The 24,118-nt window shown below is 40.2% G+C and overlaps 3 protein-coding genes across 5 annotated transcripts in view; 1 reads left to right on the top strand and 2 right to left on the bottom strand.

Annotated features, from left to right (window-relative positions):
* The window catches only part of HmgD (High mobility group protein D), an 80,060-nt gene that overhangs the window by 53,335 nt on the left and 2,607 nt on the right, over positions 1 to 24,118 (bottom strand). The window lies entirely within an intron of this gene.
* ttv (exostosin glycosyltransferase 1 ttv) overlaps positions 1 to 24,118 on the top strand; it is a 71,372-nt gene that overhangs the window by 7,194 nt on the left and 40,060 nt on the right. For both annotated transcript variants that reach the window (XM_015173914.3, XM_002049670.4), the window contains exon 2: positions 22,395 to 22,547. In XM_015173914.3, coding sequence (XP_015029400.1) covers positions 22,395 to 22,547 — 153 coding nt within the window. The remainder of the gene's footprint in view (positions 1 to 22,394; positions 22,548 to 24,118) is intronic.
* Positions 13,126 to 15,470, bottom strand: LOC6624748 (uncharacterized). 2 transcript variants are annotated; one of them, XM_070210304.1, is made up of 3 exons: positions 15,349 to 15,470; positions 15,197 to 15,288; positions 13,129 to 14,885 (listed from the first exon to the last, which is right to left on the bottom strand). In XM_070210304.1, exons 1-3 carry the CDS (start codon positions 15,361 to 15,363, stop codon positions 13,511 to 13,513), a joined length of 1,482 nt encoding a protein of 493 aa, XP_070066405.1. In that variant the 5' UTR covers positions 15,364 to 15,470; the 3' UTR covers positions 13,129 to 13,510. The 2 variants fall into 2 exon arrangements, with proteins under 2 accessions (XP_070066404.1, XP_070066405.1); XM_070210303.1 differs by having other exon boundaries at positions 13,126 to 14,885; positions 15,197 to 15,467.

Consider the following 24,118-nt stretch of genomic DNA (forward strand, 5'->3'; position numbering starts at 1 on the left):
ATACTTGAACATTTGCTGGCTGCGAGCTGAATATTGCTTTTGGGCTTTCTGGCATTTCGCATGCAGCTCATGTCGATGGCTCCTATCAGAGAGGGTGCTGGTTAAATGGACCGTTGGGTGATTGGGTGGTTGGGTGGTTTTCTGTTGGGCTCCCCCGCGTTGTACGGGAGCCTTCAATGCCAATTGCATTTTGTAGAGCACATTTTTGCGCTCTTTCAAATTGCTCAAATCAATTCGATGCGGTTGCATTTCGTTGTAGTTTCTAAAATCAGCTTTGGATGCCAACACCACCCCTCATTGGCCATTTCACATTCCGGCAATTGACTTAATTTATTTTTAGCAAATCCGTTGTAAGGGGGCGTGCCGGTTACCAAATATTTGCCCGTATCTTTTACTTTTCAAGCGTGAAATAGAAGCAATAAAAATGTGCAGCAGAAAATATAATTTCGCCCTGAAAACCTATTAAAATGGTTTATGAGAAATGCACATAAATCTGAAATAGATCAAAATAAAAAAAAAACTTTTACAATTTACAACAGTTGGAAATGAAAAAAATTTTGAAGCAGTTTCAAAAATCAAACAAGTTCTCTAAATAAAATAATATTCCTAATAGGCCAAATGAAGCCATAAATATGTCACCCTGCTCTTGGCAATTATTGGCCGTAATTTCATTTGCTGCCTTGAACTGTCATCAATCGCTTTCGGTCTAATAAACTTTTAGATATTCCTTATCCATTTATTGGCGAAATGCTTTTAAAGTTAATTTGCCGCCACGCCGCTGTCTGTGAAACACATAGAACATAAAAGATTATTTATTTATGCTCTTCAAGTTGATTTTCATTTGGGTAAAGCAAACGGGGCGCATTCCGCTCACGACACCCACGCTCCGGCTATGCCGAAAGTTGTCACTTATGGCGGCAAATCTGCATAAGAATACACATAGCTTGAAGAAAAATGCGAGTTAATGTCATTCAGAAAATGGCCCCGACGACAGCAGCTGAAATTTGAGACAATTTAGCAAGAGTTTTAAATTGCTGGCGGCTGTCCAGTTCGCTGGCTGCTTCAAAGTCCATCAAATGGGACATTGTATCGTTAGATAAACCCACATTCTAGACAGAATAAAATGCTGGGCGCGTAATGAGTTTTTTTTTTGTTTGCTCCGCGTGATAGATCGCAATATTTCACACGCTTCGAAGCGAAAGGGAGACAGGGAGAGAGAGAAAGGCCCTGCACTGAAACGCTTTAAACTGTGGCTCAGTTTCTAGTGGCTTCTGGTGGTTGCAGGCAGCGGCACGTGCCGCCAATAAGGAAATAAATCGCATAAACTGTTTGAGCCGCTTACACGTCATAAGTAAAAGTGCCAACTCGGCAGTTGTTGTGCATGTGCCTCCTATTGGGGCGGGTTGGCAGTTTGCCCCGAGTTGCTCGGGGCAGATAAGGTTACGACCAGCTACTTCTCTGGTTATTGGCATCCAAACACTCAATGTGTAGCCCACAATCAATTTCAGGCAATTTCTTAAAGCGTAAAACGCCTTGTCTTTGCCAATAAAAGTATCGGGTTGTGTGTGTTGTTGTGCCCCATGAGATGGCCACAGGACTCACATAGAATCAATGGAAATTGCTTTAAGCGGGCAGCATTTTCTATTTGTATTACGAAAATGTTCGGTATATATTTGAATTATGTGAAATTTGAAACTTTTTTTATTGCCTCAAAAATTGTTTAATGCTCCATTAAGTGCTTAAAAATGATATGCCTATATTCAAACGTTATGATATGTGTGCTTTTTTTACAGGCAGATAGAAGGAATCACTATTTTGTTAAGCTGCTATTAGTGTTTATTATGGCTAGCCCAGGTTTCCCAAGTGTATCAAATTCCGACTATTATATTATACACGCTCCTTAGGATAGATCAGAGAAAATAATCTATATTACAGGCTAATCTATATTAAGTAGAGTGTTGCCTTAATCACAAATGTCCTTTACAATATCCTTTAAAGTAGCTGCCATACAAGTAGCATATATTTCTACGAACTCCTCATGCAGCCATTTATTTTATTAGCAAGTTATCGAAGCTTATTAACATTCCACAGTTTCGCAAGCCAAAAAGTTGATCCGCCTAGTTTTGGGCCCTCAACTAGTTTTGGTTCTTAGAATGCAAACAACAAATGAATTATAATTCAATTGCGCTTAATTGAGTGGTGCGACTAGTCAAGAGAAACCACCACAACCACCAGGCCACAACCACCTAGAAATAATTCGCATTTCATTATGTGATTATGTTTCCACATAATGCTTTGCCCCAGTTTGGACCAAGTCCAGCTGGGTAAGGCGAAAGGAAGCGATGTAATAAAATAAAATAAATTTAATTGTAATTTAATTTGATATTGCGGGCGGGCAGCTGGGCAGGGATCTGTGCGTTTTGCCGCACATATTTGGCCTAAATACGAGGCGGTTCCTCAAGTGCCATACCAAGCCACCCAAAATCCCACAGAGATTCCAGCTGCTGCTTGTATTTGTTTTTGTAATGCCAGAGTAAAAATATTTTTTTAATTATGCCTATATATATATATGCGTGTGTGTGTGTGTGTGTGTGTGTGGGAGTTGTGTGTTGGTTTTTTCACTTGGCTGCCAACTGCTGCTCCTGTACTGTGTCCCCTTTCCGCCCACTTTCATTTTTCAGCTGCTTTCCTCTGCTGTTGCGGTCTGTGTCCGTGCTAAATGCGCATATGGCGCGAAATGAATTTTGCACGGAAAAAGAACAACAATTTACACACAAATACACACACCCACACACACACATACACAGCTGAAATAATAATATGTCATGTGTGCACTTTTGAACCTGCCCGCCCAACCCACTCGCAGTTGTACCTCCAGCTGCTGTTATGCATTAATTTTTGTTATTATACTCTCAATTCGACAAGGTATACATGCGAATCATGACAGTTTATGCAACAGTTCATGATATATAAATATTTAACATTTGTTGGATGTCTTTAAGGTACATTTGATCTACTTTCACAAGAATTCAAACTAATCTACAGTTACAGAAAATGTCTATGTCTAGGCTAGGCAATATAAACAGTATTTTCCAAGTGTTATACTCTTTCCCCTTTTAATACACAACGTAAAGCCAGTAACACAAAAATGTTGCCTACTTTTTGGGGCGCTTGTTTTAAATTTATGCGCCTGAAAGCCCATGAACATAAACTATAGATGCTCTTGGCGTGTTAATATAATTATGATAAAATGCGTCACCGCAACGAGTTGAGTGGCCAAAAGCCAAAATGAAAGCTAACATTTCCTCTCGTTGTGTTGCCTGTCCCCTGCGCGCTGCCCGCTCGGGCGTTTCTTGCGCCTCTTGTTGGCCAATTTGTTGCCAGAAACACGCAGCAACACTTGAGTACACGCGTAGAAAACAATAAATTTATAAACGCTTTGCCTCCGAGTTGCCAACAATAATGGCGCAAAATATTGCCACTGGACAGCGAAGGGGGCCCGGCGGGGGAGCCTGACAAATGCGCGTGTCAGAAAGGTGGAGCGGAGGCGACTGTGTGTGCGTGAGTGAGGGTTAGGTGTGTACGTGCGCAGCAGCGCAGTTTGTAAAGTATTTCGTTGCGACTTTTGTGTATGGGTTAAAATGCCTCATAATACCCTTTCAATGGGGTGTCTTAGCTACGGCACGCACTCATAATGCCTAAGAACCATATGTTATATTATTATCCTCCGCTCCGGTAAAAATTGTTATGCTAAATCTGAGTCTAAATCATACTTATGCAACTAATGCTTAGGTAAAACTATCATAGAGTATGCGAATGACAACATATCAACAAAGCTGCCCGGACTTCATTTTCAAAAATAATACAGTGCAAAGTGAGTTACAAAATGGTTTCGCAGGATGTGTGCAAAGGAACCGCGTCATGTGTGTGTGTGTGTGTGTGTTGTGTGTGTGAGGGTGCGATTGCCGTTGCCAAACAATGAAACTTTACTCGCTGATCTCGTTTTTTATTTAAGCGTGTGTGTACACGTGCTGTTATTGTTGTTATTGTATTTTCATTGTTTGTTATTTACTTTGACACTTTGGCATTGTCACATTTTTAGTTTAGCCGGCGTTATTTATGGGCTAAAACGTCTCGTGCCGGCGCACGTTTCAAATAAATTGATTAAATTTCATGACAATTCATCATGCCACAAAAGGCAGCAGCAGGAACAGCAACAACAACGGCAACAACCACAATAACCACAATTTGTGAGCTGCTTCAAGTGGTTTTTAAGCAACAACTTTGCTCATAAAACATGGCACAACTTTGGCAATGTCCTTGTCTCACTCAACGCTCCTCTACGCTGGGCCATTTGCCTCTCTTTTGCTCTATCCGCATCTCTAACTGAGCTCTTGTGGCACTTGCGACAACTGCTGTGGCATTTGGCAAGTTTTATTCCTGTTTGGGCTCCTTGATATGATTATTATTATGCATACAAAACTCATAAAAGCCGCACACCAAATATCACTCACAAGACAAAAAACCGCAGCTGATTTTTGTGCGCTAATTAACAGCACCCACTTCAAGAAAAACAGGAACAACATTAGATCTGACATAATGAATATTTGAGAAGCGCTTTTTAATTGAATTTTCTCTTTGTGTGCTTCAATCTCATTAACATTTCTTTTTGGGTGCTAAGGATGAAATGGAAGCAACAACAACAACTACAATTGCAAAAAAAAAATAAAAAAATAAATCAAAATAAAAAACGTATGCCAAAGGATTCCGTAATCAAATTAAAAACCAACTCAAGGCACACTTTTTTTTTTTTTTTTGTAAGCACATAAATAATTACATAAATAAGTACTTTTATGTTATGCAAATACGGAGCAGACATGCAAAAGTCGATTTAATTAAATTTTCCCTCTATTTGCTTTTGTTGGTTTGCGCGCTTAGCAAATGAACTGTAAGAGGCGAATAAAAAAGCAACAAGCAAAGGGCATAAAAAATTTGAAATTATATATCTCTGTCAATATGGCAGAGAAGCAACCTAAAAAACCATAAAAAAGGCTTTGGCTTTTTCTCTTATTTACATTGTTGTTGTTGTTCGAATTTCAAACTTTTGCGGCGTTGCAAGCAGCGTATTTACTGATCAGAAGGGCATGAAAGGTTAAAGAGGGTGAGCGTTAAAATGGCATTACTGCTTCTTTTTTTTGCAGCGTATTTATATAAAGACCACAAAAGGCCCCAACTCAAATAAGAATATAGTCAAATTTGACTTTGTTAAATATTTATGCAAAAATCCAGAGAGATTTCATTTGGAAATATTAAAAAGCAAAGAAAGGGCAGGAAAAACGTTTAATATTGGCAGGCCGAAGATTAAATATCCGTGTTAAAGTATGGCTTATTGTTTTGCGAATATATGAAGAAAATTGTAACCACTTTTGCCATTGCTGAATTTGATAAATATATCTTTAAAACCGAAACTTTTCACATACTCAGATACTCATCTTTCGACAGACACGTCTATAGAACTTGTCAATGCCAATTTGGTTTAAGATATCTAAAAAAAGCTAAATGTTTTTTATACAACAGATTAATTCTTAAACGTACCCATGCCAGCTTTATGATATTTTTGTCAGACAGGCAGCAAGAAATATCAGAGAAGTCTGGCAAAAGTATAAATAATTATAAATAACATAGAATTTCTGAACAATAAATTATTAAAATAGTATTCAAAAGTTATTTCTTAGATTAACATGTAGGGTAAAACTTATTGCAAGTCCCATTCATATAAACTTTGAAGCAACTGGGTTGTGCAAATAATTGTTTTTAATGTTTAAGCAATGGCAAATAGTTTCGCATTAAATAAATGCGTCGGTTTGTTTTAAAAAAATCAAAAATGAAATAAAATTCTGTTTTCTGGCTGCAATTTGAGACTCTTTAGCGGAAAATGCACAGCAGGTTTTCTATAGCACATTTTAAAAACAAGAGTTTGCAGTCTTTGCTTTTACTTTATTTTACATTTTGCGCTTCGTTTACTTTTTGCATTAACTACGGAAAGTTGTTGTTTTTTTTTTATTCACTTTGTGGGACCTGGTAAACATTTATAACGCATTTTTGCTTTTATTATGTTAAGTCCTTTATCTCATGCGCGTCCCTGTCATTTTTTAATAAACAAAGTAATAATGAAAAACAAACAACGGCATGAATTTTTCTATTTTATAGAAGTAGCAATAATCCGTCGTTGCCTGAGTCAAACAAAAAATATAGTCGAAAGTCAATTGGTTGCGATATTTTCATTTGAAATTTTTACCAACTTATATTATAATATAATATATAAAAACACCGCTGAAATGGTACGGCATCTGTTAATTGCCAAATATTAACAAATAAACTTGTAAACATCAAAAATGTCATGTCTACTGAGATTCATAAAGGTAACATTTTCGGTGTTTCGGCCAACAGCACAAGCTAAGGAATTACTCGACACGAAACTTCTTACTGCTCTCAATACTCATGTTAATTTTTAGAGAAATACTTGCTTACGTTTATATATTTACTAATTTATATTATAAAATAATTTAAGTACGAACCTTCGACCTTGCGCGTGTAAGTTCAATGCTGAGACACCAAAGCCTGACAGGCTTAAGCACGTTTGCTTTTAGTTTTTTTCATACAAACTTTGACGGCAATTGCAAGTCTAATTTTCCAAACACCCCGTTTTAATGCGCACTTTCGACCCAAAATAAAGTTTCAATAAAAATTTCTGCTTCATAGCTTTTAATGTTTGGGCTTCGCTTTCATTCAGTCAGGACAAACTCAACGTAAATAAATAGATTTGATTTCATTTGTTGTCATTTCTGCTGTATAGGGGGTCGAATCTTTTGGCGTCTGATGCCAGGAATTTGTGCTTTTTTTGTAAAGGACTTTTCATGCGGATAATTAAACAAAATACCAACGCCAAAAGGGGCGAACTTCTGCTGTAAAGAGAAATAAGCTCAATCACAATTCTTTTCATAATATTCTTTCCATTTTGTTTAATATACCCAAAGCAGTCAATATTCGGTTGAGCGTGAATGAAAAGAACAAGTTGAGCCCCCGCTAGTTAAAATAAAAACGAGCAGAAATGTTGATGTTTGGCATTTGAGGTTGTTTTTTTTTTTTTTTAAAGCAAAAACGACTTTAACAACATTTTGGCAGCGGCACATCCGCTTGGCCAGGATATGGACTGGCTGCAATCGACAGAATGTGCTTCAATGGTTTTCTAATGGACTCCATCCGCTGTTTAATGCATCCCACACACATGCACATACACTCTAACTCACGCACACACACGTACACACACACATACACATGTGAAATAAACTGAAGTACGCAGCATCCTGCCAGGGCAATGTTCGTGCAGCGGCAATTTAAGTCCGAAAAAGGCGCACACATTGGCAGCTTGTAAAGATTAATGATCAGCACAGCCGTTGGCCCAGACCAGTGCAACATGATGCGATAATATGCGATTTGCTGGCCCGGCGTATCTATAAAAATCGCTTGGCTGCTGCTGCTATTGACAGAGCAGTTGCTGCAGGACGAGGCGAACAGGTCGTCCTTGTCGAGCAGCTCAAGTGCTCGTGTGCGTTTGCTGCTGCTGCTTCTGCTGCTGCCATTGCTGTTGCAGCAGCGACCTAAACATTTGGCATGCATGAAGTTATTCAATAAAATAAAAATTGAATAGCTTCTTGCGAAAAATTCTTTCTATTTGAGTTTGCGACCATGGTTGGCCAAAACGAAGATGCAGCAGGCGAAACGCTTTTATGAACCACTTACTGTACGTACATATACGAAATCGCAGTCATCTTCACACATGGCGCAAACTTAATCAAACAACGAAATACAGCTAACAAAATGGTATTTAATGGGTTAAGCATAACATGCGCAAAAGAAATTAAGAACCATATCTTTTGGTGAAACGAAACCTTGTTAATAAATCCATAATATCTGTCGATTTGTATGCACTGCACTACTGCATATTGATTATTTTCCAGGTTGGCCACACTTAGTTATATCCATAATGTTGACATATGGCCGTTATATAGCACACCTTTTATCTGAATCCATCCAATCCTTCGACTGTGGTATCTGGTCTGCCCACTAGTTTAACTGTTTTGTGAAGTTCTCTAACCGCCTCTCTCGCTGTTCCTCTGCCTGCATTTAAGCGCTACTCGCCAAAATCAAATTCAATTTAGCAGCGTTAAGCATTATATTCATTAAAATGATGTTGCCCGACTCTCCTGTACAAGTGCATCAAAGTCAACAGCAGCCGCAGCTGCAACCGCCGCGGCTGCCACAGCGGCCCAGTGCCGCAATCCACTGATGATGCAGTGCAGCTGAGCTGTTGGTGTAGCTAGTGCTGATTCTGATGCAGCTGCTGCGTTTAGCATTTTCAAAATCCGCTCAGTGCTGCAAATTGCGCTGCGTTTTGCCAACTTTTATGCTTACACACTCACTGACACACACACACTCACTGATACACACCCATACACTCACACGATGCGCAGACATGGCGCAGCCCAAGTGCAAACTACAAACTGTGAGTACTCCATGCATATGCTGCAGTAATTGCCGCCGTGCCGCTGATTACACTTCAACAGCGGCCACACAGAGACGCAGATGAACGACCAACAACTTGTGCCGCCTTCAAAGCAACTAACACCCATACAGTCGCAGACACACACACACAAACACACTCACATACACATTTACATCCTTAGCTTTGGTTTCAGACTTGGATTCCGTTTTGGCATCAGATCTGGCTATGGCTTTGGCACTGGCTTATGCGGCCGCTCTCGGCACTCGGGCAATAGGACCGCTGGGCTTTTAACTGTTCTAGATTCAGCAACACCCGCAAATTCGTGCACACACATAAATATACACACATACTTATACCTATGCTTGTGATACACAGCCAGCCGACAAATGTTCCGATACACAATATAAATGAAGTATATATATTAAAGAATATGAATAGTAGTCGTAGTCATTCATCAGATTGAAATATTTTTACTTTTATTAAAAAAGCAACCATGTGCATGCCCTTAATCAAGTTATTGGCTACGTTAAGTATATACAGAATGCAATTCCTTGCATAAACAAAAAATCTTTCAATACAAATTCCATTGGGCTTGACTAAACATATATTTTGGGCAACAAACTCAAATAAAGTAAACAAAGTACTTAAAAATCACGCAAATTGCAACTGACATAAATTAATTAAAGAGGAACAAATTTATGAATTAACTGCGAATATTTAAAATCACAATAACGTAGCGTATTTTTGGATTTTGTAAATTGTTTAGAGCTGTTAGAACTATTTCTTTTTGCAACCTTTATATATTTTCATTGCATTGTTTAGCACAAGCATTGATGGTTAAATATTACATTTTATTATATAAATATTTAATTTTTGTCGCCTGTACCGCTTTGCATATGCATTCCATAAATTTCTATGAGTTTCTCTTCAGTTCGAGTGCTTCGGCTGGCTCTTTCCCTATAAAGCATTGCCCCCGTCTATCCTTAGCTCTCTTCCTTGCCTCCTGTGGCTGATGCTGTATTTGAATATTTAATTTTTTAGCATGCAGCGCACATTTCGCACTTCTAAACTGACGCTAAACGCTGCCGTTGCCTGCCTGCATTTCCGCCTGCTCTACCCATTGCTCCAAGCTGTAGCACAGGATTGCCGTAACTCTGTGTGTGTGTGTGTGTATGTGTGTCTTTTATAAAACAAACAAAATGTTTTCTAAGCTAAATGGGCAGCTGCATCCCCTTTCAGCTTACTCGCTGATTGCGAGTTCAATGCGCGCCACAAGCTCTTAAAAGCATAGAAAACTCCAAATTGGCTTTTCCGATGTGTCATCTTTGCAATTTGGTTTTTTATTTCGCTTGTCGCGTCGCGAGTCCTAATTAATAACATTTTTGGCACAACATGGGTTGACATGTCACGCCTCTGGCCCTGCTCCCGACCCAACTGCAAGCAGACGCAATTTTTTAACTATCCTTTGACAGGCTGACGTTTGTAATTAAATGTATTTCACTTTGGTAAAATTCATATTGACAGCGGCAAGCAAAAGGCGTCCGGCATTTATCACGCAACAATTACCTGCCTTTAAATATTTAATTGAGTCGCCATTGAGCAGCGTACCTTGGACCCAAATATTCCCGCCATACACAACATGGCCATTCGCTTAGCGACGCCAACATTCCGTGTTGTGCATTGAAATTGCATTTGTATACTCTAACCGGGCGGCTACTTAAATTTAGTCATTGAACAAGCACTTAACTTTGATTTAAAGGGAAAAGCCTTTCCATTAGCTTTTCATAAAATAGATACCGAGTAACAATTTTACTATTAAAAAAATTTTATTGTTCATAACTACCCATAGTTTGCTTTCAGCTGTCCTTAAAATATCTTTATTGAAAAGACTGCACGAAGAATCTTTTATGTTTTAATTCAATTTAATAATTTTATAGCTTATTTTAATATGCAATATGTTTTAAGCTATGTCTAGGGCACTTTCGTAGATTCGCTCTTAACTTTCTTGTATTTATTTTTCATGTTCTCAAACGCACTTTAAAGAAATTTTTTATGCGAAATTCCATTATCCCTTTGACATTTTGCAGTCGAGTTAGCGACCCAGTTTGTTATACAGTGTAAATATCTCCAAACTTTTTTTTTTTGTGCAAAATAAACCGAAAGAGCGCAAAAGAAGAAGAAACTAGTTGAAAAAATTGCTGGAAAAGTACGCGCCAAACTGCATGACATTATTGCCAGTCAGTTGTTGTTGTTGTTGTTGTTTTTGATGTTGTTGCTGTCTAACGCGAGGTACTTGCAATGTCACCCACTTACACACACACAACCACACACAACACACATACAATGCCTCTCCCACACACACACACACACACACACTTCCGCTTTGGCTGCATTGTTCATTTAAATTCTAATTTGTATTTGCCGCACTCGACAATGAGAGTCGAGGACAGGAGAACCTGGGGATATGGTGAGCACGCTTCCTGCCAGCGGGCATTTGGACAGGTACTACGTAGGGTTGCGTTAGCTCTAGCCCCAGCCACAGCCCCAGATCAAGCCACGTGCCCAATAATGTCCTTGAAAGTTTTAGGGCGTGTCCCTGCGATTTGTTATTGCTGCCATAGTTAGGTGCTGCAATCCTAATCGCGTTTTTGGTGACGCTTCGCATAGCCAAGTGCTTGCTACAGTCAATTCGTGCTTTTAATGACTCCAGTTAAAGAGGAGAAGTTCTCGACGTGCAAATGGGGCCATTGAACAAAGTTAGGGCAAGGCCGCAGGACCTAAGTAGATTCCCATTACTACTCATTACTAGAGAAACAATTAGAAATCATTTGAAAGAATCAATCAATTTTGCAGATTCGTCGGTGAATACCCTGTAACAGATGGGTTATGTATAACAAAAAACAAAAAATTGACAAGGAACGACTTTTGTTTATTAATTTAGAAGAGACACTCTTCTAAGCTAAAATTTTAAGCTTTGCTTATTCGTCGTCCTGATTTAGAACAGTTGAAGATGCTTCCCTCCAAATGTTATATACATTGGCAAAAAATCAGTAACTGTAATCAAAGAGCCATGAACGAAACATTGTAATACAACCAGCGTTCCCGAAGCTGTATGAAAATGCGCTTCCGTGGCTGCGGAGGCAGCCGGGATCGTTATTGTACTAGGGCTGATTGCATGGGAAAATGCATGCGCCGCAATTGATATGGGAAATAAAGTGAAATATTATGAATGAAATAAAGTTAAACACAGTTTTTAAATAAGTTATTTTAATAAGCTGGATAAGCGATATGCGAAGGTAGCACATGTTTTTGATGTAACTAGAATATTATTTAATGCTCGTTGAAAGAAACTTTGTGCTAATTAGAATATCATTTGAAGCTCGCCAAGCTTCGATAACCAGAATTCGTGGTGTGTATATAAATTGTTTTCTAATTTAATAACTTTTCTGCCTTCCTGAAAAAGAATATAGGTTTCGCTGGACTTGCTTTTAAGTGCATCGAAAATATGCCATTCTATGGCAACTTAATTTGTTCTTGCTGAATTTTTTCATTTATTCCCTGACTATAGTTGCATTTTCTATTGCCGCTCTGTTGTCCAGTTTGGCTTTTAATTCAGTTGTTGTCGCCGTTGCTTTGGGTACTTAATTAAAAACCGCATTTGTTGCATTTCTTTCTTACCATTTTTTTTTTGTTTACGAACGGAGGAAGCGCCCTTGTGGCTGTCTCTGCGAATGTTAAAGCTTACAATGTCTTATGGCTGTCTTTTGTTCTGGTTTGTCACTGGAATTTATAGCAGGTTTAACCCACTTTTGTTGCTGTTGATACCCTGCAACAATTGAAAACGCTCAAAACAGGGTATATTGACTTGGTGCAAGTGTATGTACCGTGCAGAAATAAGCGTTGCGAAACCCATCGATCGAGAGTACGATTTCGCTCAACAAGGTAAAAGAGATGCGTTTTTACAAAATAATAAAGAAAAATTAAAATCTTTATAGTTGGAGCAACAATTTAATTTTATTCATTTCTGTCTTACAACTTATATTTTTTTTTGAGAAATTTCGCGAAGTATCCCGGGCTGGGCTGAGTAAAGGCGTATTATAATAATAATATGTAGGAAGACTCACAAAAGAGACAGAACGCAACTGTATGTGTGCAAGACTTGCTCGATTTTCCGAATGAAATGAAGCAGTCTGAAGATTCTTTGATCTGAGCTAGAGAGGCCAGATGCTTCCTTCTATGTCAAGAAAAAGCTGGTTGTTCACAAATAATTTTCATAGTTGCTTTGGTTGTCTCCAGGCAGAGCCTACATTTGGCGTCAGGCGCATTTTGTAGAGATATTTCTGACTGCTCTTTTTTATCTAGTTCTTTAGGCTATCAAGGAATCGATAAGCTTTACCCGAGGATACCTAGAAGAATATCAAGAATATCTAATTTTTGGATACACTCATGTGATTTTGTTAATACAGTTGTTAGGGAAGGCAATTAGAATGCATTTAGTCGCAGCTCTGCGTTTGGATAGGGTGTCTCTTGGCTGGGCACACCCGACGAGTGCACTTTAACATTTTTTTTGCGTAGTTTTTTTTTTTGGGTCAGCTTGAAGGCAGTTCAAAGTTTTAAATTGGTTGTCAAATGCAATGAGCAAATGTGATAAGTGCCAACGACTTGAGAAACACATTTTGCAATAATTAAAATGCATTCGCCATAACGAAGACAATGATGAAGTAGCATTGCGTGCAGGCAGTGCAATGACTTAGAGCTTCCCCCTCAGTAAATGGAATTGCGAATGGAATTATTTGTTCGAAAACGAATAAAGCATGTATGGAGAGTGTTTAACTCTTGCTTTTACTTAGGCTTTTAAAACTATGTTAACAACTAGGCAATTAAAACGCTTAACTGACGCTTTGGCTATGCTTTGGTTACTGCTCAGATTCGTGCCGGCCTGGGCTACACCTCCTCGCTGGGATTATCGCTAAACTTGATGGATCCGCGCTGCCGCACATTTGCCCGCTGCCGTTTGTACTCCGTGCGGGGCAGCTTCATCGGCTGATCGAAGGCAACAGCGCTGGGTCCAATGGGACTGGTCAGATAGCTGCCGCTGTGCTGCACCTCCGCTGGCCATTTGTCGCCTTGCATAGCTTCCACCAGGGCCGCCTCCATTTCTGCATCGCGCTCCTCCTGCTTGGTTTGACGCTGCTGCTCCTGGAGGCGTGCGCGTAGGCTGCTCATTGCAAAGCTGACATTGGAGTGTTGGCTGTTATCTGTGAGGATCTGTTCCTTGTGCTGCTTGGGTCTGGATTTGCTGTGGGCTTTTGCACTGGCCGCGGCTTCCCGTTCGCGATACTTTTTGAGATAGGCGGGCGGATAGTTGGGCGCTTCAGTTGTCGTTGTGGTACTGGTTGGGCTTGTGCTGCTGCTCGTGCCATGACTGCGAGGACGCTGTGGTTGACTGCTGCTGCTGCCGCTGCTGCTGCTGCTGCTACTGCTGCTGCTGATGTAATGGCTGCTGGGATGGCTGTGGTAGAGCTTGGAGGGCACAAAGCCGCCTTCCATGGGCGCCAGGGATTGCACCTCGCCGCTTGCCTCGCCCGTGTGCTCAGTAACTTCATATTGATGTCCCATCTGTTTAGACAGTTCATTTTCATCTTCGACTTGTTCGAAATCATCCTCCTCCTCCTCCAGCTCTGGACGATGACCCACCAGCTTCTCTGGCTTGGGCAGCAGCTCAGGAATGCCGTGAATATTGCGATTGTCGTGACTGGAGGTAATATGCGTGTGCAGCTGCGTCAGTGCCTGGGGACGCAGCGTGACATACGAGGTTGGCTGCTCATTGGACTTGTAGACGGGCTTCCAGCTTTGGTATTCCATAATCTTGCCAGAGACAATCTCATTGCTGCTGGGTCGGGCTCTGGGATTGAAATATTTATCCATGAGCGCCTCATCGCTGCTTGTGGGCGCTTTGCCCTCCACAATTAGCTCCTGCTCTTTCTCCAGTTGACGCATTCGATTCTCGTACTGCAGCTTACTGGGCTCTGTCGCAACAGGCTTTGGCAGTGGCCTTATCAGCTTCACTACCTTCTTCTGTGAGCCGCGCATCTTGATTATCTTGACGGGCTTGTTTGTGTGCGGATCTCTGATGATGTACTTAACGCGCGTCGTTTCCGTGGGCATAAAATCAATCATGCTCTTGCCATAGTTGGCTGTGCTGTGCACAAAATCACCGAACATGGACCTCATCGCCCGACCCCCACCGAACATTCGACCCATAAGTCCACCCATTAGCGAGTTGTCCATTTGCTGCCACATAAAACGCCGTTGAATTCTATAAATATAAGAGTTTGTATTGTTTCAACTCATCAATCAAACGTAATCATCCAAATTAACTCTTAGTTAATCACTGAGCATTTAATTTGAAACAATTGGGAACTAGAACTAAAAATTTGTGTTTTCAAATATTTATGTTGTTTTCTTAATATACAAAACATATTAATATATTAGGAGTTCACACAAATAGAAGTAAATCGAGCACTAAACAAAAGCTATTCAGCTGGAACAGACACTTCCTAGTCGCTATATTGTATGCCATTAGCTGGCATCGATTCAAATTGTTAATTGAATTCGTTTTACACTTACCTGTGATCCTCCGCCTGTTGCTCGCCACTCGCTAGCTGCAGCAGGAGCAACAAACTTGCCACAATAAGCGGCCAAAAGCAGCTGCCAGAGATCTGTGTAGCAGAGCCGTGTTTAAATGGCATTTGCATTGAATTGATTTCTGGCTTTCTTACGTAATGCTTCCTCATGTTGGCTAGTGTGATATGTTGTTATATGCTGTGCTCAGGTATTCCCAGATAGAGCTGTCCGCAGCCTTTGGCTTGTAACTAGCCGTCGGTTGCTTGTCGATGGCCACTTTTGACTGCCGGCGCCTGCGCGCCAAGCACATGATTTTATACACTTCGCACGTTCAGAGCTGGGAATGTGGCTGAGCAGCTAAGCAGCTCAGCAGCTGGCTGCAGTTGCTCCAATTACTGAGCGCAGTTGCGGCATTTCGCTTGCGCTTGCGCTTGGCATTGGCATTTCACTTTCGGCTGAACAATGGTTACTCTTCTCCTCCCCCCCCTCCACCCCTGTGAAAATTGCCGCCCCTTATACATATTTATGTGGCCGCCTTTCGTCGAACAATTAGTTCCATTAGTTTCTGGCTGGTTTTGTGGCTGTGGATAGTTTTTTTCTTGTACATAGTTTTTTTTTTTTTTGTGTTATTGCCTTTTCCTTCCTCTAGTTGGTTGTTTCCGTATACATTTTAGTTTCTTGCTGGCTGATTTTTGCACCCGCCCTGGCGTGCAGGTCTTAAATATTGTTAAAATTTTTATTAAATTTTGTTAAATCACAGCGCCGTGCATTCAGGACAGAAGCCAGCCGCCGCAGCGTTTTCAATACCGATTCGTGCTCAATTATGAGTTAATATTTATTAATGAGAGGCTTTTTATTTTATATACATTTCTTTTTTTGGTTGCATTTTATTAATTAACGGCTCATCGGCAATTGTTTCATTAAATTGATGGGCAGCGCCATCTGGTGAGCCAAACGTGCACTGGCCATTCAGGGAATGAGCTGTCTGGTCCAGGGCCTTTGTGCAAATGACTTTATGGCGTGCGTTTGTGGATAGCAATCAGTTGATGATAATGACGATGATGATGATGACGTTCGTAATGATCATGATGCCTATGACGATTGCAATGATTATGTGCTCAAGCTTTTTGTTTGCACATTGTGCATCCACTTGACGACTGTTTGAATTGCAAATGCGATAGGTGGCGCCACTTGGCAATTGCGTTAGAAAGGCTCGTTAAGAACGTGTGTCATTGACATCTGGACACCATAATGGGGGCTTACTGTGTCATGAGTATTAATATGACATGGACTCCAAACAGAGCCTTTTTTTGTTCCATCGACATGATTAAAACTGAATTTGCTTACAATTGAGCAGGATTTACACATCGAAATCAATTTGATTTATTTAAACATCATTCATTGTTTTAATCTGTAAGTATTTACTCTTTGCTGAGACTTGCTTTATTGTTTGCATTATTTATGCCTAACAATACACTTTTATTTTTATGATTTAAATGGGGAAATGTTTGTGACTTTTGCTATGCAGCGTAGCTCATTTTGAGCCATGTAGAATTTCAGCAATAGATACAATCACATGCTTTCAAGGATCATGGTTCAAGGTAGTACGGAAAATATGAATTTTCTATAGACAAATTATAACTTGATTCAGAGTAAATGACTTGGCCACCGTTTTGTCCAGGTAATATTTAAAAATACATGCATATGCAGATATGCATGCATGCAGATATTTAGCAAGGATTTCGCAGGGAACTTTCCTTGAAGCACCGTTTAAATAGCGTTTAAGTAGAGCACAATGAAAACTCATTTGCACGCAAATGCACTTAAATCCACGAGAACTTGTGTTTGTGTATGCGTATTTGCCAAGAGCATCGAACAACAAGTATCGCAATTGTGTGAGGATACAAATATTGCGCATACGCCGTGTGGTTGCAGTCAATTCCGCTGTGTTGTCAATATAATGTATTTAAAATGCCATTTGTGTAAATGGATTATGTAATCGATGCATTTGCCATTGGATTTGCTCTTATGTGCGGCGTGCCTGTGTGTGCATGTGTGTGTGTGCGCGTGTGTGTATATACTAAATGCATATTTGTATTATTGCTGCCAAGCATGGCTTGCTGATAACGATACGCAACTGTTGTTGCTTCACCATTGGCATTCAGCTCGGCACTGAGAGCCGTCGCGCTCGATATGTATATAAGTAAAAGCAAATTGATGCCTTAAGCCAAATATAAACACAATAAAACCAAACAAGCCGCAACAACAATGAGTTACAGCACACAGTCAGAGGGCGCCAAGTTACAAGTTGCTTGCAGAAAAGCACTCCCCCAGTGATGGACCCTGCAGGGAGCCAGAAACAGACTCTCAGAGTGAGTCCGATGCCGATGCGAGGGCACAGGCACAGTACTCAGGCACAGGCCCAGGCCCAGGCCCAGGCATTCAAGTCTGGCAGTTAGTCAAGCGTAAGGCGGCTGTTGGCTGTCGGCTGCTGGCTGGAAGCAGGCGGCCAACTGCAAATTGTATGAACTGAAATTTGCCTGTAAGCCGGGAGCCAAGTAGACGTCGACCCAAAGCAGCAACAATAGGGACAACAACTCTTGCAGAGCAGCAGCAGCCGCAACGGAGCGCTGCAAATTGTATCTAAAACGTTGATAACATCGCATTTCTGGCTTATATTCTGCCCCACTAGCTCACTTGCCAATCACAGCACACAAAGGCACACAGGCTAAGCATTAGATACAATAACATTGACAACATTGGCAGCCAACATGCACCCAGATTGATGCGACCGGATCCATTAGGGATTGCGAATGGGCATATGATATGGGCTCTGAGAGGCAGTGCATCAACTGTTGACCATTCGACTAATGCAATAGACATGATAACTGCATTTCAGGTTTCTGTTTAACTCTGTACCCTCTCACAGCACGAGGGCTGTTTAAATAGTTTTGTCAAGCGCCGCTTAGTTGAAATTCTTTATCAATAAACCAATATAAATCAATATGTCTTCCATTTCAGGGATAAATTTTCTATGTTGAATTTTTTATTGTTAAACGAGATTTCGATGAGATGTGTATTTCTCTGTTGAACAAGCGCGAAATTCTTTTGCAGATGGTATTGTAATTTGATTTTTATTAATGATCAGATACTGCTTGCATAAAAAACTTTAATGAATGCAATTCAAGATCTGAATATAACTTCTCGTTTGTGTCATATATTTGCAAGTGTATTCAATCAATGGCATCCCGAAAGTGACTGCTTTTTCTTGCCTTTGTTTGCATTAAATATTTTGTATACCCTGTATTCATGTCTAATTGTGTCAAATGTGCATATTGCAGTCGTGAAGTTGTGTGCCTTACAAGCACACATCCTTGACATCCCATAAAGTATAAAAAATATCCAAATTTCAATACATAAATTATATATACTTGTTCAACGTCAACAGTTGAAATGCCTATTACGGCTGTTCTGAGCTTGGATGCAGAGTATCTTTTAGTCCAGCCACCGTAAACCAGAGCAGTTTTACCTGGTTTTATTTGCACAGCTTACGGACCATTTTGTTGCTGCTGTTGCTTTTGTTATGCTGCACTTAAAATATATTTACTTATGTATATATTGTAAGGTAAAAGGACTACCTGTTTTACAGCGTATCTGCGAAACTGATGCTGGTGTTTCTGTTGTTGTTGTTGTTATTGTTGTTGTTGTTGTTGTCCTTACTGATTTAAAGCCTGAAGCGCTGCTGTAGCTGTTGCATTGTGCGACCGTTGACGACACAATTTTTGCTTTATACTCTACACACACATACACACACACACACACACACACACACACACACATAAACGCTCTTACGTACACAGAGATATAAAGGCAAAGATATTGCGCATACGCCGCGTTGCAGCTTTATATCCATGTCTGTCATGTTGGCGCCATCACAAAAGCTTTGAAGTTGCATAGATAAGCTGCCCAGAGTTGTTGTATCGTTGTTGCCACGCTGTTGCCGCTGCAGTTGCCGCATAACTTGGGGCTAATGGCCGCCCACTGGACAATGCGCGCCGCGTAAAGGCATTGCAAGTAGCGGCCCATAAACTTGTGTCATAAGAATCCAAGACGCCAAGATGCTGTGAAGCAGCAGCAACATCTATGTGGCATTTGCTGGCTCCCTGACTGGGTTGCATTACATGCTTGAAAGCAAAATAATAATAATAAATAAAATCTATTTGCCAGTGTAAATGTAATAAAAATTCGAATTTTCTTCATTTAGTTGCAGACGAATGATAAGTTCATTCCGTACTTTAACTTTTAATACTATTTTATTATGAAAGTTTCTGCCATGTTAACTATCAAAAAATGTTTGCTTTCTACTTTTTAAAATGCTGCTCAAAAAAGAATCTTGGACTTCTTGCTAATATACTCTCACTATCAAAATAACATTTATCGGAGCAGTCAGAAAGTTCCCCCAAACTTTGTTTAACAGTTGCGTCCCTTTTATTAGTCTTTGGTCAATAGAACCTGTGGAAATGAGTCGTTACCTTTAATTATTTGTATCGTTAGTTAAACATAAATATAAGATTATGTGCGACATCAAGATATTGCTTAATATTCGTGTATCTATTTCGTATTCAAATTTAATTTCGAGGCCCGAGCTCGCCGGAACTGTTTTGTGGCCCGTTCACCTGTCTCTAATTTCAGCTCGTATTATCCCTGCATGTAATGCGTAAATATATGTGTGTATACTACTTACTAATACTACGCTCTTATTATAGTTTAAACGGTTTTCATATTTAAAGGAAAAACAGCGAATTGAATGCTAAATTAAACGCTTCCTCTGGGTAGAATTAAAATGTCTGACAGCTCTAGTACGAAGGATGCTCAATTCGCAAACGGATACCCTAAAACTATGTTTTACTGGCAGCACACACACACATATACATATATCTGTATAGATACAAGCACATACACGCACACATTTAAGCGCATTTAATGCGCGCATAAATTATTCAGAGTGGCGCTGAAAAAGCGCCGCACAGTCATCCCGGCAAGGCTCCTCGCTGGGCAATACTCAATTATTTTAGATTATGTTTGGATTAGTGGTCAGCGAGTGTAGCTGAGTACGCTTGTGGATAGGAGCCAAATGTTGGTTCAATGTACGCCTGGTTATTGCACTTTATACGCTCGCTGAACAATGGCGAGGACAGTTCTGGCTTTTAGTTTTTTATTTCAATTGTTGGGGCGAACGACGGTGGTTCAATCAATGTTTAATTGACCCATTTAGTGGGGAGTTGGGGCATAAATAACATTCAAGCAGGCCATGCTCGTTTCTTGTCGCTGCTAAAAGCATTTGTTATTTATCCACATTGTGTCCGGATGAGGTCCTTGTAATGTCAGCCTATGCGTTTAATTTATATTAATGTTGTCATCGTCAGGGCCCCGCCCCTATTCCCATGCCCTGTTGCGACTGCAACTGTGCCCCCTTCTCATCTGCACTGTTTGCTTGCTGGTGTGGCCCAAATTAATTTACATTGCGCGAAATCCCAGATGCCCTATAAATTGTTATGCCATTAAATTGGGGCTTACAGAGCCAACCAGCAGCCCATTGAGAATGATTATGATGAGCTGTTGAGCCTCTGTTTTACGAGCATTCAATCAGTTTGTTTATGCAAATGAACTGACAGTATAAATTGACAGCGTGATTGTGTTATTGCAACCGCTTTTATTTATTTTTATCTACCGTAAAGTATTGACAATTATGCGTAGTCTGTTTCAATTCAATTCCTAATCTCACTTATTAATTTTTAATAAATACAAATCTCTGTGACACATTTACAAGCTATAAAACGCAGGTTTAGTGGCCACAGTAACCAAGCATTGGAGGCTTTTGGCTAGCTTTTTATCTGCTCGCCCGTTGAAAATTCGTGCTACTCTAATTTATTCATAACGCATTACAATTCATTGCAACTAACTACACATCTCTGTCACAAAATGCATAATTTATTCCAGCAAAAGTATAATAAAGTTTGTTGAAAGTTTTATTACGCATTCAAATTTAATTCTCCAATCGATTATTACTACTATATTATTCCAGATTACTACAAATCTCGTATGATACATTTTGCAAGAAATCAAAAGTTTCTCTGGCAGCCGCACTAACCGAAAATTCTTGGCTTTTGTTTAGCATTCGCCTGACTTTAAGCAAACATGTTCATTCGAAGCCCATAGCTATAACCACAGAACTGTGCTATAATAATGCCAAACGAAGGAGTTCGGCTCGAGAATGAAAGGCCAGCCGCATGCTCTCTTACCTTCTGGTATTTCAATAAGTAAAGCACATTTGTATCATTTCAAATCCATAGCTAACCTCAATGACACGCTGATTAAATCAAATAACTGATGGCTTTGGCTCACTAAAAGCCCCAAAAGGAAGCAGTCAGCAAACTAAACTGAACTCTGTCTCTATGTTACTGCTGCTGCTACTGCTGCTACTGCTACTGTTACTGCTGCTGGTCAGCAGTCAGAGCCGGAAATCAGCGTTGCCCAATCTGTGGCCAGTTCGTTGCTGCTGTGGCGCGTACTTCATTGTCTATGAAATTTGCTCAACTGCAAGCCAAGCAGAAGGAAATTGCTCACACGTACACACACACACATACATGCGAATATATGTGTTTGTGTACGTGTGTGTTAGTATTTCTAAGGCGACTGACGTTGCCTTAGCATTTTTTCTGCTCGACTGCTGCTGCGGCTGTTGTTGTTCTTGTTGTTGTTCTTGTTGTTGTTTAGTTTCTCGAGCAGCTGCCATTTTGTTTTGGCCCATACACGTTAGATGTGCATGTATATGCGTGTGTGTCTGTGTGTTTGTATGTGAGAGTGTGTGTGCGCTTGTCCATTGTTGTAAGCATCTTTTGTTTCAATTGCTTTGCTCGCGGCCCAGCGCAGATTTGAGCTCGACTCTCGTCTCCGTCACCAGCTTTGCTGTTGCTGCTCCCTGTGGACCCTCTTCTGGGCCCTGCCCATTTGAAGCTGCTTTATTGCAATTGATTTTGACACCGCTTTTTATGGGTTCCGCAATCTGCCAGCTTAATATGACCTAAGCATCATGTACATGTGCCGCATCGATAACTTTAAGATATACTTTTATTTATATATGTTTTCTCTTTCTCTGTCAAGCTGTTAAATTTCTTCTTGAATTTTTATCCCATTGCAGCTACGTTCATGGCATTGGCTCCGAAACGCGCAACTCGCTCTTCCATTTGCATAATGGACGTGATATGGTTATGGTGACCACATGCCGGCACGGCAAGAGCTGGCGCGAGCTGCAGGATAATCGCTGCGATGAGGATAACCGCGAGTATGATAGGTAAGTGGAATCAACATTTAGAAGGCCATCAAAATAATTAGCTTTAAAACGACGATGACGTCGGGAGGAAAGCCAAAAAATTGTTTCTAGCTGTCATTAAGTCCAAATGTAATTTGTTTATCCGTCCCGTGCTAATAGCAACTGCCACGCCTGCCCAAGCCCATTGACCGCCATTAACCACAGTTAGAGTCTCTGCCTCTGTCCTTCTGCTGTGTCATGTGATTAATGTTCTAAAATCCAACTTGACAAGCTCATTTAAATGGCACGACACTCCAGTCGAGACATTTGGAACGCCAACGATTGCCTTTTAGCATCTGTCCACTTTCTTTAACTTTTGGCGCTGCGCAAACTGAGAAATTTTCAATCGTTGTGTTCGCCCTAAGGGGATGCGAAAAATAATAATAGAATAAATAAATGAAAAGCTTAAACTGTACAAATAGAACGATTGAAGTTCAAACTTAAACTCAATCTAATCTAGAGTTGCGTTTATCAAATAAACAAGCTGTATTCGAAATTTCATCAAGTTAAACGGGTCTTGGGTTTAAAACAGCTTAAATGACGCGAAACGAAACATTTTTCAGCATTGCCACTCGATTTCGCCGTTATAAATCAAATCGATTCGTGATACCGATGTAAAATATACATTGTGAGTTTCCAGCCATCCGTAGCTTATTACATTTATTTCACTTTTCACTGCGTTACACTTCACTTTCATCGCTTTAACTGAATTGCATTGAGATGGGCACGCAGGTATCGAAAAATCTGGTAACCAAAATAGGTGAAAGGGCCAGTTAAAGTACTTGGAATGCATTATATATATATCGAGAAAATAAGGATATTTTCGGCACGACAGAATGACAGACTTATGCAAAGTTTCCAGAACGGAGGAATCATCTGTTGATGGGGATCTACTTAGAATATAGATAGGCTCGGAGATGTCTCCATCTTTGCGTTACACATATCACAAATAATACCCTCTTATTTTATACCCAAATTAAATTTAGAGCAATATATTAAAGCTTAAAGTTTAATTTTTTTTTTTAAAATAAGGAATCCAGAGTCCTTCTTCTCTTGGTGAATATATGCTTGGCCATTGCAAACTGTCGCAGATCAAGTAAAAATATGATACCAATGTGTGTTCAATTATATATATTTACATAAATAGTACTAAGTCCTGCACTGATTTTCATTACTTTACGACTTGATTTTCATTAATTTATTGCTTATGCTCGAAGTTCAGAAAATGTCATCGAAACATTTACCTTATACCTTTAATTGAATGTAATTTTTCATTCATTTTTCAGCATTGCTTTTGCAGCTGACTGAAGTGCCACCTATTACACTTCGTGCCCCTTGCCCCCAGCTGTCCGATGCTCGTAATTTGACATGACTTATGCGACAGATCAGCTTTGGCGTCAAGCGTCAGCGATTTATGCAGCCCATCCTACTTTCATTTGGCCCCATTTCGCCTGCACCCATGGTTCGGCTTACCCGAGTCGAGCCACACACTCTAAACTCAACTGAGGGGTGGGCGTGGCTGCCGCTATGTCAGCCCGTCCGTCAACTGTTCT

The sequence above is a fragment of the Drosophila virilis genome, chromosome 5 (assembly GCF_030788295.1).
Source record: "Drosophila virilis strain 15010-1051.87 chromosome 5, Dvir_AGI_RSII-ME, whole genome shotgun sequence".
In the NCBI taxonomy this organism is placed as follows: domain Eukaryota; kingdom Metazoa; phylum Arthropoda; class Insecta; order Diptera; family Drosophilidae; genus Drosophila; species Drosophila virilis.

Bases quoted from the DNA above. Each gene is read 5' to 3' on its own strand.
- LOC6624748 (XM_070210303.1), bottom strand. From the start codon at position 15,363: ATGAGGAAGCATTACGTAAGAAAGCCAGAAATCAATTCAATGCAAATG. The intron at 14,886-15,196 runs GTAAGTGTAAAA...TTATATTTATAG, and splicing joins CAACAGGCGGAGGATCACAG to AATTCAACGGCGTTTTATGT.